The sequence below is a fragment of the Carlito syrichta genome, unplaced genomic scaffold (assembly GCF_000164805.1).
Source record: "Carlito syrichta isolate Samal-C Ts95f unplaced genomic scaffold, Tarsius_syrichta-2.0.1 Scaffold316190, whole genome shotgun sequence".
Taxonomy (NCBI): Eukaryota; Metazoa; Chordata; class Mammalia; order Primates; family Tarsiidae; genus Carlito; species Carlito syrichta.
In genome coordinates, this window is record NW_007260286.1 from 215237 (window position 1) to 235438 (window position 20202).

At 36.5% G+C, this 20202-nt stretch overlaps 1 protein-coding gene across 2 annotated transcripts in view; it reads left to right on the forward strand.

Moving 5' to 3' along the window:
- MAP4K5 (mitogen-activated protein kinase kinase kinase kinase 5) overlaps positions 1-20202 on the forward strand; it is an 87764-nt gene that overhangs the window by 22186 nt on the left and 45376 nt on the right. For both annotated transcript variants that reach the window (XM_008073817.2, XM_008073818.2), the window contains exons 5-11: positions 4354-4401; positions 4490-4532; positions 5603-5675; positions 11378-11509; positions 12013-12075; positions 14187-14268; positions 15537-15653. In XM_008073817.2, the coding sequence (XP_008072008.1) occupies positions 4354-4401; positions 4490-4532; positions 5603-5675; positions 11378-11509; positions 12013-12075; positions 14187-14268; positions 15537-15653 (558 nt within the window). The remainder of the gene's footprint in view (positions 1-4353; positions 4402-4489; positions 4533-5602; positions 5676-11377; positions 11510-12012; positions 12076-14186; positions 14269-15536; positions 15654-20202) is intronic.

Below are 20202 nucleotides of genomic sequence, written 5' to 3' on the forward strand. Positions count from 1 at the left end.
TACTTTGTAGCACTTGGCCCTCAATTGTATAAAACCTCTCAATTGTAATAAGTTATGTAAGCTTTCCCTTCAAGCTTATGGCAGTAAAAGGAATCTCTTCTCCAAAACATAAGGCCTTTTGCTCTTTCTCCTGAAATGAAATATATTAACACAGCAATATCCCGGAGTGTTATCTGGAAATCCTATTTTATAAGTTTGGTTAGCCTTGTATTAAACAGAGGTTTCTTTGCTTCAGAGAGAGCTTTTAGCATGCCAGAGTAGGTTATGAATCTTCAATAAGGGTATAGAGCAAGTAGTATTTCTCTCAATTTACTTATTAATTCAGTGTCCTGAATGGCTACTCATTGATAAAATTAGCAATTAAAAATTTTGGTCATAGGCTTTCTGGCACTTAAATTAGGAAGAGAGTAAGTAGTAGTGATTGTGGTTTTTATTTTGGTTTTTATTGTGTTTTTTATTAATTTACAACTGATAATTGTTAATTGATGCTTCTATCCCTGTATTTCCTAGATGGAGTAGTTGGTTTAGAAATGAAATGGATGATCTATATATAGTTCTTAACATATTTACAAAATGGGAGATTGACTTGAGCTAGGAGAAAGCTATAATCTGTTTGAAAAGATTTTGTTTCCACATGCTTTAAAAGGCATTCCACTACCAAATTTTATTGTGAGATGAAAGCAAATTCTTTAATGTTTATATGGGTGTGTATATATTCCTGTAATATTTACATAACAGAAATCTACTGTCTACATAAAATGCAAACATAATCATACACTCATAACAGAAAATTACTGACAAACTCATTTTATTTATATTTTAATTTCTAGAATTCATAGTTTCTCTAAGTAATGGACAGGGTGCTGAGTGGAAGAGATAAAAAACAAACTTGGGTTTGCATTCTGGCCCTGGTATATGACCTTTAATCTTTTCTCAGTTCTAATTCCCTAAGTACAGTCATGTACCGCATAACATTTCATTCAACAGCGGGCCTTATATACAACAGTGGTTGCATAAAATTATAGTACTGTATTTTTACCGTACCTTTTCTGTGTTTAGACATACAGATACCTTTATGTTATAATTGTCTACAGTATTCAGTACAGTAGTATGCTGTACATGTTTGTAGCCTAGGCACACGGAGCCGTACACCATATGGCCTAGGTGCAGAGTAGGCTATACCATCTAGGTTTGTGTAAGTACATTCTATGATGTTTGCATAACAGCAAAATCATCTAATGATGCATTTCTCAGAAAGTGTCCCCATCATTAAGTGAAGCATGACTGTATAAGATGAAGTTTAGGAAGGAATTACCTCCAAGATTAGTCCCAATTTTAAAATTCTATTATGCTGACAAACTTTTACATTTGGCCAAAATGTAGTAACAAGAAGTAAAACCATGCTGCCCAAAGCAAAGTACACAAAGTAAATGACACTGATTTTCAAGAAACTGGGCTTGAGGTAATGAAGGACAGTGAGGCCTGAAAGATAGGAAGCAAATAAGGGAACCCCTGTGGTGTTTGAGCTTATGGCCTAGGGGAAGTTTCCAGGTTATGGTACAGGGAGAAGGAACCCAGGTGGGGTTTAGGGAGACCAAGCCAGATAGAGTATTCAGTATAGAGTATTGGAAAGTACTTCAGTGTATGGGAGTATTTGTAAGAATCCAAAAATATTTAGCACCCAATAAAGTAAATTCACAATGTCTGGCATATTCTCAAAGATTACCAAAAATGCAGAGAAGCATGGTAAAAAGCAAATCAATAAAGCCAGCCCACAACTAACAGAGTTGCTAGAATTGGCAGATAAGAACATCAAACAGTCATTATAATTACATTTGAGATGTTTAACAAGTTAAGTAGAGATATGGAAGGTATTAAAAAAGGCTCAAATCAAACTTCTAGAGTTGAAAACCACAGTGTCTGGTTCAACAAAGAACGGGATTAATAGCAGATTAGGTATTGAAAAAAGAAATAGTTTAAATCCAACGGCATAGCAATGAAAGATATCCAAAATGAAAGAGGGGGAAAAAATGAATTAAAAATAGAGTATCATTAAGTTGTAGGAAATTTGGTCTAATATGTATGTAATTGGTGCCCTGAAGGGACAAAAAATGAAAAAAAAGACAAAATATGAGAGATAAAAGGGAGACAGAGAAAAAAAGGGGCAAAGAAAAAAACAGAGATAAAGAGAAAAGAGGGTTGAAAAATTTCCTAATTTGTTGAAAACTATTAACCCACAGATCCAAAATGCTCAGTAAACCCAAAGCACAAGAAACATGAAAACTACCCAAAGACACATTATAATCAAGTTGCTCATTTGATAATAAGGACATCTTAAAAGTACTCAGAACAAAATGACTATTATATACTAAAGAAAAAGACTAGAGTGATTTATTAGAAACAATCAAGTGAGAAAACAGTGAAACATTTTTAAAGTACTGAAAAGAAATTGTCAATCTAGATTTCTATACCTAAAGAAATATTTTTCAAAAGCAAAGACAAAATAAGGAGTTTTTCTTTTTTTTTTTTTTTTGAGTTGGAGTCTCACTCTGTCTCCCAGACTGGAGTGCAGTGGCCGCTCCCGGCCACCACAGCCTTGACCTGCTGGGTTCTGGCGATCCTTCCGCCTCAGCCTTCCAAGTAGTTGGAACTACAGGCGTGTACTACCACACCCTGCTAATTTTTTGATTTATTGTAGAGATGAGGTCTCACCAAGTTGTCCAGGCGTGTCTCGAACCCACAGGCCCAGGCATTCCACTCACCTCAGCCTCCCAAGGCGCGAGATTACAGGCTCAGCCACCGAGCCCGGCAGGGGTTTTTCAGACTTATGAAAGCTGAAAGAAGTAATCACCAATTGATCCATCCTACAAGAAATGTTCAAGGGAATCATACATGATGCTCAAAGGAAACTCCATGCCAGATGGTGATAGAGGATAAATTCTACTAAACTTTTAAGAAGGAAATAATGCCAATTCTACACACTTTTCTAGAAAATTGAAAAGCAGGGAAGGCGAAATCATTTTGTCAGCATTCTTTCAATACTAAAATCTGACAGCAGTATTACACAAGAACAAAGGCTGCAGTCTAATGTCCTTCATAAACATAAGTACAAAAATGTAAAAGAAAAATAAAAGGTTTAGCAAAGGTAATCCAACAATATATTTAAAAGTACATAATAAACAAGTATAGTTTATCCTAGAATGCAGTGTTGGTTTAGTATCCACAAATCACTTCAAGTAATTGGCCATATTAACAAACTGAAAAAGAAAAATCATATGATCATCAAAATAGACACAGGGCATTCGGCAAAATCCAACATTCATTTTTGGTTAAAATTCTGAGCACACTACGAATAGACAGGAACTTGGTCATGCTGACAAGGGGCACCTGTGAAAAAGCTGCAGCTGAATTAAACTTATTAGTAAAGGACTGGCTGTTTTTCTCCCAAGATCAAACAGGACAAAGATATCTGCTTTTCTACTTCATTTCAACATTGGATTAGGATTGGAAATAGAAAGTAAAACTGTCTTTAATTACAGACCACATAGTCATCTATGTAGAAAATGAAATAAAGTCTACAAAATAGCTACTAGACCTAGTAAGGGAGACTAGAAAGATTCAAGATCAATATGCAAAAATCAATTGGATTTCTATATATTGGTGGCAGATAATCAGAAATTAAAAGAATACTACTTGTAATAACAAAGAATATGACATTTTTAGGGATAAATGTAACAAAAGAAGCATGAACCACCTGCAAACTAAAACAACAAAACTGCTGAGAAAAATTAAAGACCTAAGTAAATGAAGAACTGTATCACATTCATGGATCAGAAGATGTAATACTGTTAAGATGTTCACTCTACCCAGTTTGACTTTTAGATTCAGTGCCAACCCAATAACAATTTAAGGAGGCTTTTTTTTTTAAACTTAAGAAATTGCCAAGTTGGTTCTAAAATTCTTATGGAAATGTAAGACACCTAGAGCAGTCAAACAGCTTTGAAAACGTGATCTATATTGACAGAAAGCAGATCACTATTTGCCAAGGGCAGGAGAGGAAAAAAGGGAGGAATTACAAAGGAGCACAACATAAGGAAACTCTGGGGAATGATGGGTGTGTTTATTATCTTGAGGTGATGTTTTAGTAATGTATTTCTGATTTTTGCCAGAAAATGAATTAGAAATCTTTAAGTTATAGTAAACATTGATTACTAAAAAGAAACTCATCTAGGTTCCACCCCAAGAGAAAAATTCTAGTCATTCTGATTCAGTAAGAATTTAAGTAGGAAAATTAGGAGTCAAGTTTGTTGTTTTGCTAATGCTTACTTTTTTTTTGTTTTTTTACATCTTCAGGGTCTTGCCTATTTACATACTAAAGGCAAAATGCATAGAGATATCAAAGTAAGTTCATTTAATATATTTAAATTACCAATTCTATTGGAAGAAATTTTATGATGCTAATTAAATAATATTTGTATTTTTGTTTTAGGGTGCTAATATTTTATTGACTGACCATGGTGATGTAAAATTAGGTATGTTATTTAAAATTCCTAAAACTTTTTTCAAAGAATATTAATAAACAGCATACAATTTTAATACTCATATAAAAAATCACAATAATGTTTATCTTTTGACCCAGTAATTTTACTTCTGAGACTCACCTTAAGGAAATTAATTCTAAAGATGGAAAATTCATGCTCACTGAAGTATTCATTGGAATATTTTTTTATGGTAGAAAAATGCAAAGCTTAGGTCTAGCCATAGAAACTGCTAAACTGTTATAAATCTATTTATTCATTAATATTTATAAATATGTAAGAGAAAATTCCCTATTGTATTAAGTGACAAAAATGAACTATGTATTTGTTTAGGTTTTCACAACCTGTTTTTTTGTTTTGCCTTTTTTGCAACAGTTTTTTTTTTTTATAACAGTTTTTTCAAAAGACAGAGTCTTACTCTGTTGCTCAGGCTAGAATACAGAGTTTCAATCACAGCGCACTGCATCCTTAAACTCTTGGGCTTAAACAAACCTCTTGCCTCAGCTTTTCTAATAGTTGGTACTGTAGGCTTGCCACCGCGCTTAGCTAATTTTTTTAGAGACAGGGTCTCACTAAGTTACTCAGGCTGGTGTCCAATTCTTGACCACCTCAGGAGATCCTCCCACCTCAGTCTCTTGAGTAGCTTACAGCCATGTTTAACAACAACAATAATAAAAAGTTTATACATAGACAAAAGGCTTTAAAAATGCACCAAAATGCTAACCTTTGTTGTACTAGGATAAAAGGAATCCAGGTGTATGTTTTCCCCATGTGTTTTATTTTTGCTTTTTTTTTTTAAAAAGATTAACTTTAGTGTCCTTGTAATAAAAACATTTTATTAACTTTGTTCTTAATAAAATACATTTTCTTTGTTCTAGAGTACCAGTAAATTCTTTTTTTATGAGTATGTTATGAATCAGCAAAAAAAGATTTGCATATTTAATTGTACATTTTCCTAATATCTGAATTATTAGTAATACCATGCCTAAGGGTGATGAAACTTAGAATGTTGGTTGTTGTAGTGAAAAAAACTGACATTTTCTGTTCTGTTTTTTCCTCACCAGCTGACTTTGGTGTGGCTGCAAAAATAACAGCTACCATTGCAAAAAGAAAATCTTTCATTGGTACCCCTTATTGGTAAGACATTACTGTAACAAAATTAATGCATTTTCATTTCTTCGTGGTTTAGTGATCAACCTAGATACTTGGTAATACAAGTGATAATTAAACGTTGGAAGACTTAACACGCCCTTGATACTGTTGTAGTTCTGGTTAGGTTAGGGAACTTTGATACTCATGCAATGTTCCCAATGTTAAAGTGCTAATAATTTTTACTGTCTCTGGGATTTTTATATTGAGAGGACTCATAGGTATGAAATTGTCAAAAGACTTGTATTACCTCTTGTGATTTTCTTACTCTTTCTTTTGGTATTGCTTCTGCTTTAATCTAAGGACTTCTCTTCCTAGTTGTTAAAACTCCTACATCTTACCTACCATTAGTCTACACCAGTCACTCCACTCCTGGTATATCTTACTAATTACTGACAAAATAATCTTTCTGAAACTCTGTTTTCATTATTGATAAATGATAGAAGTGAAAAGCCTCATAATGAACTTTAGTAAGTAAAATAATTTGTCAAATGTTATAAAAGGTGATGTTTATAGTTTGTGTGAAACGTTAATTATTTCATATACAGTGTTTGGATAATTATTTAAAAACAAATTTAAGGTAGCTCCATACCTCATACCTGATGCCAAAAATTAATATATGGAAATAGTTAAATGTAAAAGTGAAACCAAAAGAAACGTCAGTAACTATCTGCTGTAAGAGTTGAGGAAGCCTTTCTGCACATAAAACCTTAAAGGGAGAGGTTGGTGGATGTAATTGCATGAAAATTTAAAGCTCACACATGTTTGACATGCTTAAACAATACTCAAAGGCAAGTAAAAAAAACCAGGAAATATTGGGTAAAATATGCAAAACTAGATTTAATATCTTTAATATGTAAATTCTTATGTCTATAAAAAAGTCTCATTAGAAGCAGAGTATTATTAAAATAATATATACTAGATGTTATAAAATATGAATAGTAGATCACGACCATTTACAGATTTCCTTGTTCCTTCTTTACTCCCACTGCTCTACTAGTCTAGCCTAACAACATATATGTGAATATGTTTCCCTTGATGAACAAAAATGCACATTAAATAGTGGCTTTTTTCCTATCAAATTGGAAAATATTTGGAATGATGAATAATACTTAAAATACTAAATAGTGGAGTGGAAATTAAAATTGGTAGATCAGTTTTGAAGCATACTTTGGCAGTAATGTTTTTCAAAAACCTCAAGCAATGTTTGTGTTCTTCATTCTCAGTAATTTCACTTGTAGTAATTAGAGACGCATTCAGATTTATATATGAAGAGCTTTACCACAATATTTGAATAATAAAAATGAGAGAAAATACACAACAGGAATTAGTTAAAGATATTATTACGTTTGGTCAATTAAAAATTTTGTAAAATATTAATGTCAGCAGATAGGCTCATAATATACTGTTAATCAAATAACATTAAAAGTAATAGTAAAAATATCATTTTATAAAAGGTGTATGTGTAAGTAAAAATTATGGATGAAATTATGTGAAACAGTGGTTCCCTCTGGGTGTGGGTGACACCAGCTCAAAAAAAATAAAAGAGCCGGGCTTGGTGACTCAGCCTGTAATCCCGCGCCTTTGGGAGGCTAAGGTGAGTGGATTGCCTGAGCCTGCGGGTTCGAGGCCCGCCTGGACAGGCGAGACCTCATCTCTACAATAAATCAAAAAATTAACTGGGCGTGGTAGCACGCGCCTATAGTTCCAGCTACTTGGAAGGCTGGGCGACAGAGTGAGGCTCCAACTCAAAAAAATAAAAAATAAAATAAATAAAAGGACACTGCTCTAAGTTTGAAATGCTTGTGGAGATTGAAGTAGAGTTATTATTGAACAATTGTTGAATATATAGAAGACTGAAGATCAACTGAGCAGCTGAGTTGGGGTTATGTATTTGGGAGTCAGTAGTATATAATGATGGCATCTGAAGTTGTAAGTTGATCATGCTTAACTTATTTTTATTTCATATTTTAAAATATATTCCAAATTCTCTTCAGTCAATATGTATTATTTCTTATTTGAGTCAGAGTCTCACTCTTGTTACCCAGGCTGGAGTGCAGTAGCATGATCACAGCTCACTGTGGCCTCAGCCTCCTGGGCTCAGGTGCTCCTTCCATCTCAGCCTCCTGACTAGCTGGAACTACAGGCACCTGCTCAGCTAATTTTTTTATTTTTTGTAGAGACAGGTTCTCACTATGTTGCCTAGGCTGGTCTTGAACTCCTGGCCTCAAGCGGTCCTACCTCCCAAAGTGCTGGGATTACAGACTTGAACCACCATGCCTGGGCATATCACTTTTAATTACAGAAAAAAGCTCTAATAAATATGAATTAAATAAAAGTTGAATGAAAATGTAGATGAGTTAGATTACCTATGTTTCACATGCCTATTTCCTCCCTCAGTCTCTGTCAGTAACTGTCCTCTATGTGAACACTCTTTTCTCATCAAAATTGTCTATTTTTTATACCTGAATATGCCAGGTGAAATACTAGTACTTTAACTTTATTACCTCCCTAGGATACCTTCTTGCAGTGTTTATCGTAAATCCTGCCCATTGTTAAGAGTGACACACACACTGTCTTTCTGCACCATGGTATACTGATTAACCACAGTTTCCTACTAAGCCAGGAAGTATAACTATGATGGTCAGCTAGACATTCCAGTTAGTCACCGCGAACTGATTCCTTTGGGCAGAGAAGATGCATCTGATTTGCTTTCTCTGGGCTTCCCATCAGCCTCTTTACACTCTGAAACTTTCCTTCAATCATCTTGCTCCATGGGGACCATCTTTTTCTCCTTTTTCTCCTCACTCGTGTACCCATTATTGTGTGTTTAGCACGTGCACACAGTGTTCATCTACATGTTAGCACTTTTAGTATACATATATTATATCTTTAACCATGCCTAAGTTGAGAGACAGTGTGTTAAAACAACTTTTTGTAACCTAACTGCATATAATAGCAACTTGTACCATGTGGGTATTCACTGTAAATATGTTAGTTCATGTTAAATTAGTAAATGTTAAAAAAAGTAATATTTCAGCCAGGCTCAGTGGCTCAGCCTGTAATCCCGCGCCTTTGGGAGGCTGAGATGAGTGGATTGCCTGAGCCCATGGGTTCGAGACCCGCCTGGGCAAGCGAGACCTCATCTCTACAATAAATCAAAAATTAGCTGGGCGTGGTAGCATGCGCCTGTAGTTCCAGCTACTTGGAAGGCTGAGGCGGAAGGATCGCCGGAGCCCAGCAGGTCGAGGCTGCATTGCACTCCAGTCTGGGTGACAGAGTGAGACTCCAACTCAAAAAAAATAATAATAATAATAATATTTCCCCTGAACAATATTATCTACTTTTCTACACTTTATAACTTCAGATGCCATCACTAGATACTACTGACTCCCAAATATATAACTCCAACTCAGCTGCTCAGTTGATCTTCTGTCTTCTGTATTCCAATAATTGTTCAGTAATAACTCTACTTCAGTGTTCACAAGCATTTCATACTTAGAGGAGTGTCTTTTTTTTGAGTTGTTGTCTCATTTCCATCATCCAGGCTGGAGTGCAGTGGCACAATCACAGCTTACCACTGCCTTTTCCTCCTGGGCTCAGATAGTCCTTCCACCTCAGCTGCCTGAGTAGCTGGAACAACAGGCATGTGCCACCATGCCCAGCTAATTTTTTGTGGAGATGAGACCTCACTGTGCTGCCCAGTCTGGTCTCAAATTCCCAGGCTCATGCGATTCTCTTGCCTCACTCAGCCTTTCAGGGTGTTGGGACTGCAGGCATGAGCCAGCATGCTTGGCCACCCTTGTACTTTGGAAGTAGTACTCTAACTCATCTGCCTGACTGGTTTCACCTCATTGTACACTCTCCTTTATCCTGCTATGAGTTTTAGACTAAGTTCACCCTCATAATTAAATCTTTCGGTGGGTTCCCATCATTTTCACAATGAGGTCTAATCTTTCTTGTTTAACTGATAGATCATTCACAATATAGCTTCTACTTCTGAGGTTTATTTTCCATACACTTTCTAACCATCTGTTCATTTCTTGTCCCTTCCAAACTTATACCTGGAAAAAAAAAAAGATAAAAATGACTACTAAACGTAATCATGCATGTGGTCAAGAGTAAATGCTTAATCTCCTTTTCTGTACTTTTCACAGACTGGTAACTAGCAGTGTATGGCCCCATATCATTTTGTAGGTCACACAGTGAGTGGCACTGTCCTGTCAGCTCTCCCTGTCTCCCTGAATTTGTACTTGTTTCCTCTAACCAAAATGTCCAGGCTCCCTGCTAATTCATTCTTTCAGTCTTACCTCCTTTGAGAACTTTTCTTTGCCCTTCAGAGGATTTTAGGTATTCTTTTTCTTTTCCTGTACAGAAACTTAAGTAAGATAAGTTTTCCTTAGAGCATCAACATTTAGAGTAGGAGATTCAAGATTCTTTTTTTTTTTTGAGTCAAAGTCTAGCTCTGTCGCCCAGGTTGAAGTGCAGTGGAACACTTAGGGCCACCGCAGCCTCAACCTGCTGGGCTCAGGCAATCCTTCCTCCTCTGCCCTTTGGAGCTGGAACTACAGGCGTGTGCCATCATGCCTGGCTAATTTTTTGATTTTTCTGTAGAGACGAGGTCTCACCAAGTTGCCCAGGCTGTTCTCGAACCTGTGGGCTCAGGCAATCCTCTTGCCTCTGCCTCCCAAAGTACTGGAATTACAGGCGTGAGCCACTGCACCCAGCTTCAAGATTCTTCTTAGCCGGGCTCGGTGACTCAGACTGTAATCCTGCGCCTTTGGGAGGCTGAGGTGAGTGGATTGCCTGAGCCCGCGGGTTCGAGACCCGCCTGGGCAGACGAGACCTCATCTCTACAATAAATCAAAAAATGAGCCGGGCTTGGTAGCGCACGCCTGTAGTTCCAGCTACGTGGAAGGCTGAGGTGGAAGGATCGACGGAACCCAGCAGGTCGAGGCTGCAGTGGCCGGGAGCGGCCACTTCACTCCAGTCTGGGCAACAGAGTGAGACTCCAGCTCAAAAAAAAAAATTTTAGGCCAAGTATAGTAGCTCATGCTAATAATCCTCATGTTAGAGTAGCATATTATCTCCGTGTGTTACAGAATGATATACAATTATATAAGCATGTGCTTAACATATAATACTAGTTATATATGTGGCAGCATGGTGATAAACCTCTAACTTGGTAGGTTTGTTTTGTGGATAAGGGCATGTTGGAAATTTAAAAATCTTCATATCATTCTAGTGCTTTGGGAGACCAAGGCAAGAGAATCACCTGAGGTTAGGAATTCAGGAGCAACCTGGGCAACCTAGAAAGACCTCATCTCTACAGAAAATAAAAATATTTAGCTGGTCATGGTGGCACAAACCTGTAGTCTCAGTTTCTTGGGAGGCTGAGGCACAGCCAGATTGCTTGAGGCTAGGAGTTCAAGGTTACATTGAGCTGTGATTATGCCATTGCACTCCAACCTGGGCAACAGAGAGAGACCCTGATTCTTTAAAAAAAATGGATTTTTAAAGTGTGTGTGTGTGTGTAAGACTGATTAAGTCTTTACTTAATCAAGTTTTTTCTTTCCTACTGAACACCCCTCAGTCTCTGTCCCTCCAGCAAGTCTAGTGGTTATACCAAGAGGTAACAAATTTATATCATTTTGTAAAAATAAAATGCCATATTCATTGATTTGTTCTAGGATGGCCCCAGAAGTTGCAGCAGTGGAGAAAAATGGTGGCTACAACCAACTCTGTGATATCTGGGCAGTAGGAATAACAGCAATTGAACTTGGAGAACTTCAGCCACCTATGTTTGATCTGCATCCAATGAGGTGTTTTCACTATTTCTATTTACAATTACATGGTTATTAATAAAGTCTTAAGGGAAAGTGAAATACTTAAAAATCAGTGGATATAATTTGCTTATACACCCAAAACATAGAGGACAGTCTTTGGTTAAACATACAACCTCATGTTAGAGTAGCATATTATCTCTGTGTATTATAGAATGATATACAATTATATAGACATGTGCTTAAGATATAATACCAGTTATATATATGTGGTAGCATGGTGATAAAACTCTAACTTGGTAGGCTTGCTTTGTGAATAAGGGTATGTTGGAAATTTAAAGATCTTCTCTAAAGCAAGGAGAAATTTTTCATAGGCTGTCTAAAATATAAACAATTTACTTTCCATATCCCCAATCGATTTTCATCATTGCCTGTATATGTGGTAGTCTTGTATAAATTCATTATAGAATATTCAGTTTGACTGTTAGATGTAGCAATAAAAGTATTTTTATATTGTTCTTTAACTGGAACTTCTGTTTCAGGGCTCTCTTCTTAATGTCAAAAAGTAATTTTCAGCCTCCAAAACTAAAGGACAAAACAAAATGGTGAGTTAAAGCATACATGATTTTATAGCATTTTACAGTTGAAAGGGACACAGGTTCAGTTTGTTTAGCTTACAGATGATGAAATTGAAGCCCAAAGGGGCATTAAGCAGTTTGCCCAAAGTCACACAGCTAGTTTACTCGCAGAGCTATGGGAAGGATCTAGGTTTATTTTCTGGTTAGTGTTTCTTTATAATCAGTGTTCTCATAAAACTCATTTTCTTATCTTTTTGGCAGCTTAAGTAAGAGATGTGGTGACGAAAGGATTTTAAATGAATATATTAAGAATTTGAAGATGTATCTGTTTTTCTCTGTATTCCTTTACTTCCATTAATTCCATATTGATTTTCATAGAAAGTAATATGAAAAGGTTTCCAGATACTATGACACTTAAAATCAGTTGCAGTTGATTTTTCCTCTTCCTTCCTTCCATAATACTCAAAAAGTGTATAACTTATTTTCATCCTAATCTCTATTTTCTCTTACGAAGTTAAGCAGTTTACCTATCATTATGGTTCATAAAGATGTCATCAATAGGATAGTAAATGTTGAAAATTGTTTTTCTGGTAATATATTCCCATACATATTAAATGTACGTTAATAAAAGAAGTTATGTAAATAAGTTTCCAAGTTCTTAAATTCTAGAATTCTTTGTCTAGATTACATGGATCTCTAGAGGGTCCAGGAGCTTCCCCCCCACCAAATTCTGTATGTGTATCCAGTTTTCTGGGGAGAAAATTCATAGCTTATTTCAGATTCTAAGTGGCCTCTCCCCCAAAAAAGTTGTAAATCACTGTTTTATGTTTCAGTATCCTCTCTAGGCATAGTTTTATTTAGGAGTCAGGCCATTCTGGGGATGCCAGGAATGAAGGGCAAATCACACTGTGGAAATAAAGGAATTTACAAGGGCTGGCCTATAGTACCAGTGGTTCATGCCTATAGTACCAGTACTTTGGAAGACTGAGGTGGGAGAGTTGCTTGAGGTCAGGAGTTTGAGACTAGCCTTGGCAACTTAGTGAGACCCCATCTCTAAGAATCAAAAAATTAGCTGTAAGTGGTATTGCACACCTGTAGTCCCAGCTACTTGGGAGGCTGAAAAGGGAGGATCACTTGAGCCCAGGAGTTCAAGGCTGTAGTGAGCTATGATTATAGCCTTTGTATTGACACTGGTTTCTTCCTATTCCCTGCTGCCCTAAGTTTCTAGACATTTGGAACTAAAGGGCTTTATGGCAAGAATGGCTGATATTTATTCAGGATGAATGACTCTTAGCTGTAAGTGCTGAATTCATAGTCAGATTCCAGAGCAGTTATTACTGTTGGAGAGCCTTTGCCAATCTCAGATACTGTCTGACTCTGTGTTGTCTCTTGTCACAAGCCACCAGATGTGATACAGTGATTTGATTTCTCTGCAGAGAATGCTCTTTGGTTATTGTCATTGCTGACCACTAAAGTTATTTCATTTCTTTCATTTTTGTTCAGTCTCTCCTTCAGTACAACCTTGGCACTGGTGGAAACCCCTTTTTTGTCATTTATTAATAATCAAAATGTTATGCCTTTAATTTATGTCTTCTCCCTTTCCCCATTTCATCAATGCAGGTGGCAAGAAAACCCTTCTAGTAGCTATAATCATTCCCCCTTCTTTGTCCTCTTTTCTAAGAACCTTAATAGCCTCTTTAGGATTTAAATAATCTTTTTTATGACCAATGCTACCCTCCATGCCATCTAATAATCGGTATGGTATAATATTTACATGCTGTATAAATCAGGCAATGAGAAAAGGACATTTTGACTCCTAAGTGGTACCTAGAAAAGAAGTACGTAAACATATAAATGACACAGTCTACCCATTTCTAGTTGTTGGTGTGATATTTAGTGGCTGCATATTACTGTTGTGTCACTTAATTACATTTTACTTAAGAGACAAAACTAACACTGATGTATCCAAGGAATATACGGTACTTTGGATTCAGTTTTTGGCTTTATATAGAACTAAAAGGCCTAAGAAAAAAATTACGTGTTTTAGACTTTCTAACTACTCCTAAGTTAATTTTATTTAGTAACACCAAAAAACTAATAGTTGTGAAATATTTTTGTACGTCTCTTTTTATTTGAAGGTCATCAACATTCCATAATTTTGTCAAAATAGCACTAACCAAAAACCCCAAAAAAAGACCAACTGCTGAAAGACTTCTGACTGTAAGTCATTGAAATTACAGAGGGTTTTTATCTGTAGTCATGCAGTAATTAGACATATCACTAGAACAAACGTATTTAAATTTTTAATTTAAAAATATCAGTAATCTCTTACAGCAGGGGTCAGCAAGCTTTCTATAAGGGACTAGGTGGTAAATCTTTTCAACTTTGTGTGCCATATAGTCTGTCACAACTACTGAGTTCTGCCATTGTAGCACAAAAGCAGCCATAGACAGTATACACAAATGAGTCAAGTTTTAATACCCAATAAAATTTTATTTACAAAAAGAGGAATGGTGCCAGATTTTGCCCGTGGGCTGTAGTTTGCTGACCCCTGCCTTGGAGAAAACTCTTAAAAATGTTGGTGCCATCTAAATTAATTGCTTTTCGCTGGGCTCGGTAGCTCAGCCTGTAATCCATGCCTTTGGGAGGCTGAGGTGAGTGGATTGCCTGAGCCCACGGGTTCGAGACCTGCCTGGGCAACTTGGTGAGACCTCATCTCTACAATAAATCAAAAATCAGCCGGGCATGGTAGTGCGTGCCTGTAGTTCCAGCTACTTGGAAGGCTGAGGCGGAAGGATCGCTGGAGCCCAGCAGGTCGAGGCTGCAGTGACCGGGAGCAGCAACTTCTCTCCAGTCTGGGTGACAGAGTGAGACTTCTACTCAAAAAATAATTAATTAATTAATTGCTTTTCATGTAGATTTATAGGATGCTTTGTGTGTCTATGTGTGTATAAAATACTTGTATTTTTGAAAAAGTCTATGATTACAATAACCTAAGAAATCTTTATTCTAATGTCAGTATTTAATTATATATGTCTTTGTGCATTAACCTAATTTTACAGAATTAAATATATGCAAATGTAAAATATACTTGCTTTTTTTCTTATAGCGACTATGGCGCATATCACAATTTCCATTTGCATTTCAGTATAGTGAATAATGAGTGTCATTGGTATAGCCAAAGTTTTAATTTTACAGCTTAATATAGATTAGATAAGTTTATGTAAGGAAATTATTCATGTTCTAAATTTACCCTACAAATTATTCATGTTCTAAATTTACCCTAAAAGTTTTATCATATATAATATGTAATTATGGATTCTCTGATTAGTATTTTTGCTGAGATGTCCTCAGTTTATTTATGTCAGTAGATTCCTATATGCTTGTCTTTGCTGGTTACTGAATGAAAAACTGGAGACAACATTTTCTATAAGCCAAGATGTATTGGCATACTCATGCAGTTTTATTTTGTTTTGTTTTTTACGTAGCATACTTTTGTTGGGCAGCCAGGTCTCTCTCGAGCCCTAGCAGTTGAACTGTTGGACAAGGTGAACAATCCAGACAACCATGCACATTACACTGAGGGAGATGATGACGACTTTGAGGTAGGAAGTGTCTGCAGCCTAATATTTGAAAACAAATGTTTCATATGACCATAGATGTTTGCTTAAATGTTTATTTTCTGATTCACTCTTTCAACTTAGTTAAAACAGATTTAGCTACAGAGATTAATTAACAGTGTAAACTTACTCTGTATATAATTACCAATCGATTTTCTTGTATCATAATATGTATAATCTAGCCAGTTGATGCTTTCCTTAATCCTAGTTTTCTAATGATTAATACTGTCTTTTTTAATTTTCTTAATTTGATTTGTCTGAAGTTTTTAAGAGATGGCTAAGATTAAAATCAGATGTCGCCTTGCAGAAATCCAGAGGTGCTTTCCCTTCTCTCTAGAGCTCAGCTTCGTAGTGAGAGGTGGATCTTTCCACAGGGCAAATATGAAGGACATCTGTTTCCAAGGAAATAAAGGTCTTAAGAACATTGCTTTGGACTGAGAGAACAAGAGTTTAGCCACAGTGCTTGTGCATATTATTTTTCACAGAAGAGACTCCCTTAGACATCCCATTGGTCATTTTTGTAGTTTCTCAATTATGCAGATCATTAACAGAATACAAGTAATTTTAAAGAATTAAGTGGAAATACCATTGGAGAATTTTATCCTTTCCAATACTTCTTAAAAACTATTATTTCTTATATAATCACATGTAGGGCTGTTCATAACTATGCTTGCCCTCTCTGAAAATATTATAGAATTATTTTGAAATTATTATCTATAACAATACAACTTGTCATCAGGAATGAAGGACTTCCTACTCGTTGGCAAGTACCTATTTATGTCTATATATATAACAACTATATACATATATACATTTTTTAAGCCAATGTCTCTTTCCCTCTGTGTCTCTTCCTCTCCTTTTATGATTTCATTTTACTTCAGTGCTTTTCTGAATCTGTCCCTTCATCTTTTTAGTTTTTATTTCCATTCTATCTCTGCCTTGATTGCTGGCAAGAATATAAAACTAAAGTTTGTGTTATTCATTATTTATTAAAAGAAAGTTTCTATTTTGTGTTCTCTCTAAATTTTAAATTATTCCTTGTAAGTGTCATACTAACCATTAGTACTCGCTGGGTACTCATTGCGTGCCAACTAAAAAGGCCAAATAATTTCTGTGTTAACTCATCTGATAGGCAGCAGTCCTGTATAGTAGACACAATTTATATCCCTATTTTACAAATCAGGAAACAAAAGACACAAAATCGAAGCAATTTGTCCACAGTCATAAGGCTAATAAGTAATGCAACCAGGAAGTAGATCCAGGCAAACTCCAGAGCTTACTCTGTTAGTTAATACATCATCATTTCTGTGTATGCACTTAATAGAAATAATCATTTGACAGTTTTTATACACTAATCTTTGTTTCCTCATTGCCTGTTATATAGCACAATCCTATCATGTAGTAAATGCCCAATGAATATTTTATTGAGTATTAAATGAACTTTATGTGAAAATATTAAACAAACTAACCATACATAGATTTTTTTTCAGCTGGGCATGGTGGCTTACAGCGCCTGTAGTCCCAGCACTTTGGGAGGCAGAGGTGAGAGGATTGCCTGAGCCCACAGGTTCATGACCAGCCTGGGCAACATGGTGAGACCGCATCTCTCAAAAAAAAAGATTTTTTTTCTGTCTGAATTATTATTTGCAACTTAAATAAGATATTAATATTTTAAAGATTTTAGCATAATGGTAGAATTGGACATCACTTGATTCCCCAATTAGTCTTCCATTGGTTCTGAAATTAATCAAACACCTCTATTTCTCACACCATTTTGCTGAATTTTCCAAATCCACTCTACTTTCTGAATCCTCTATTTTTGTTTAATGATATCACCATACTTTTCAGACCTTGAAATGCAAAACTGTGTGCCAGGCAGTTGGGGGCACAGTGGAGTATGAGACTATCACTACCCCTGCTTTCTCAAAGAAATTTTTCTGAGGAAATTCAGAAGTATCAACAAATAATTTCCAAGTATGATAACTGTTACAGAATGGGAAATACAGGGTGCTATGAGGCAAAATACAGGGAGAGAAAAGCCTCACTGTAGAAGTGACATTTAAACTGAAACCTGCAGGATAAATTAGAATTCGAGGAAGAGAGCATACATAAGTAGTCTGAGCAGAGAAAATAATAAATAGCATGTTGGAATGCCTGATGGTAAGAAAGAAGGAACTAAAGAAAAGTCAGTCTGGCTAGAGCAGCAAACAAGGAAGGCAGTAATGGAAGATAAATCTTCAGAGCTAGACATTGGCTGTCCCAAACTGTTAAGAATTTTAGACTTTGGGCTAAGAGATATAAAAAGCCATTAAATGGTAATAAGCAAATGACATAATCAAGATGTGCATTTTTAAAAAGATCTCAATGAATTCAGAATGGTTATCTGAAAACCTGTTGAAAGACTACTGTAGTTATCCAGGATGGAGATAATGGTAGTTTAAATTAGGGTGGTAGAACGAGGATGGAGGAAAGTAGATTTATTTAAGAATTATATGAGATAGTTCATGATTGTATGAAGAAATGAATGTGGGGGGTTTAAAAAAAAGAGAATTACTACCAGATTTTGACTTGAGCAGCTAGATAGATAGAACCATTTACTGAGATAGATACATTAGGGTAAAAACAGGTTTAGGTAGAAAGGTGAGTTCAGTTTTATACTGAATAAGATGTTGCACAGGACTTCCAAATGGAGAAGTCTACTAAGGAGCTAGGTATGTGGTTGTGGCTTGGGGAGAAAAGTTTGGACTGAAAATACATATTTGAGCTGGGTCTGGTGCCTAACACCTGTAATCCCAGCACTTTGGGGAGGATTGCTTGAGGCCAAGAGTTCTAGACTGCCCTGGGCAACATAAAAAAGAAAAAAGAAAAAAAAAGAAAAGAAGGAAAGAAGACAGATTTGAGAGTTACTGGTTACAGATTAGTTGAGTAAATTTGATCACCCAAGGGAAGCATGCAGAATGAAAAGAGAGCCTAGGATTGAGCCCTGAAATGTCTCAAAATTTAAGGATCAAGTTGAAAGAGCAACTAGCAAAGGAGATTGACTAGGAACAATGAAAGAAGAAAGGAGAGTTTTCCTAGAAATGAAGTTAAAGTAATCTTTGAATTTAGTGTTTGGTGACTTGTACAGGGCAATTTTTAGGTAGTAGAAGGGGAAGCGACTTGGAATGATCTGAAAGATAAGAATAGTAATTTGTTTATGAAATGAAGTTGTGAGGAGTGGGATAGAGCTGTAGCTAGAGGGGAATGATTTGGAAAGGTACTTACTGATTGTTTTTTTTGGGGGGAGGGTGCTTGAACAGGATTAAATGTATATGAATGTGATCCAGTAGATAGAAGATTCAGGAAGCAAGGTGGATAGGCAGAGTCCATGAGAAAGAAGGGAGACGTGGGATTTAGAATATGAGGGGCTCAAATATGAGGGGCTCAGTCTTAGGTAATAGCACTTCTTGTATTAGGGAGGAGAGAATGGTGTAGCTGGTGATTTCTGTTTTCTCTGTGAAATAAGTGGCAAGATCATCAGAAAGTGTAAAGGAAAATTGGTAGGTTTAAAGAGTGTGGAGAAGTTGTGGATTAAATGACTAGAGAAGTGTTTGTTGGCAAATTTGAGGACTCCAATGAGATGAATTTTCAGTGTGTTCTGCACTGCTGTAATTTTCGTCCAGCAGTGTTTGATGCCCCAAATGTAAACACAAAAGTACCTAGTTGAGCTTATCCAGGATTGGCATTATGCTGTGCTAACATACTGAAAGACAATAGGGTAAAGGGAAATTAGGGTTTTGGCAAGAGATTGCTTTAAATTAAAACTATCAGATATAAACTGCATATTGCAAAAAGTGAAGATACGTGCGACGCTGAAGAAGAGTGAGGAAGTAATGGATCAATGGACTAGATATTCACTGGCAACACTAAACAAGTGTAATGGAAGTGAGAAAGTAAACGCAAAGGATCAGATTCAGAGTATAGTGTAGTGCGAATTTGTGTATCAGAGCTGATGAAGGTCCAGGTGTGATCTTTGGAGTGGAGAGTACACTGAAGTATGTGAAACTGTCTTTAGAGATCAGGTCAGAAAACTTAAGTCCAGAACAGTGAATCCTCCTGGGGTTTTTTTGTTTGTTTGTTTTGTTTTTTTGTTTTTGAGTTGGAGTCTCACTCTGTCGCCCAGACTGGAGTGCAGTGGCCGCTCCCGGCCACCACAACCTCCACCTCTGGGCTCCGGCGATCCTTCCGCCTCAGCCTTCCGAGTAGCCGGAATTACAGGCGCGCGCTACCATGCCCAGCTAATTTTTTATTTATTGTAGAGATGAGGTCTTACCAAGTTGCCCAGGCGGGTCTCGAACCTGCGGGCTCAGGCAGTCCACTCACCTCAGCCTCCCAAGGCACAGGATTACAGACTGAGCCCGGCCCTCCTGGGTTTTGAAGTCCCATGGTATGATGGTTGGTCTGGAAATACAGAAAAAAACATGTGAGCCACTTTCAGAGCCACCCATGAATGAGAGCGAGTCATCACAAGTTTGGTAAATGGAGGTTGAGCTGA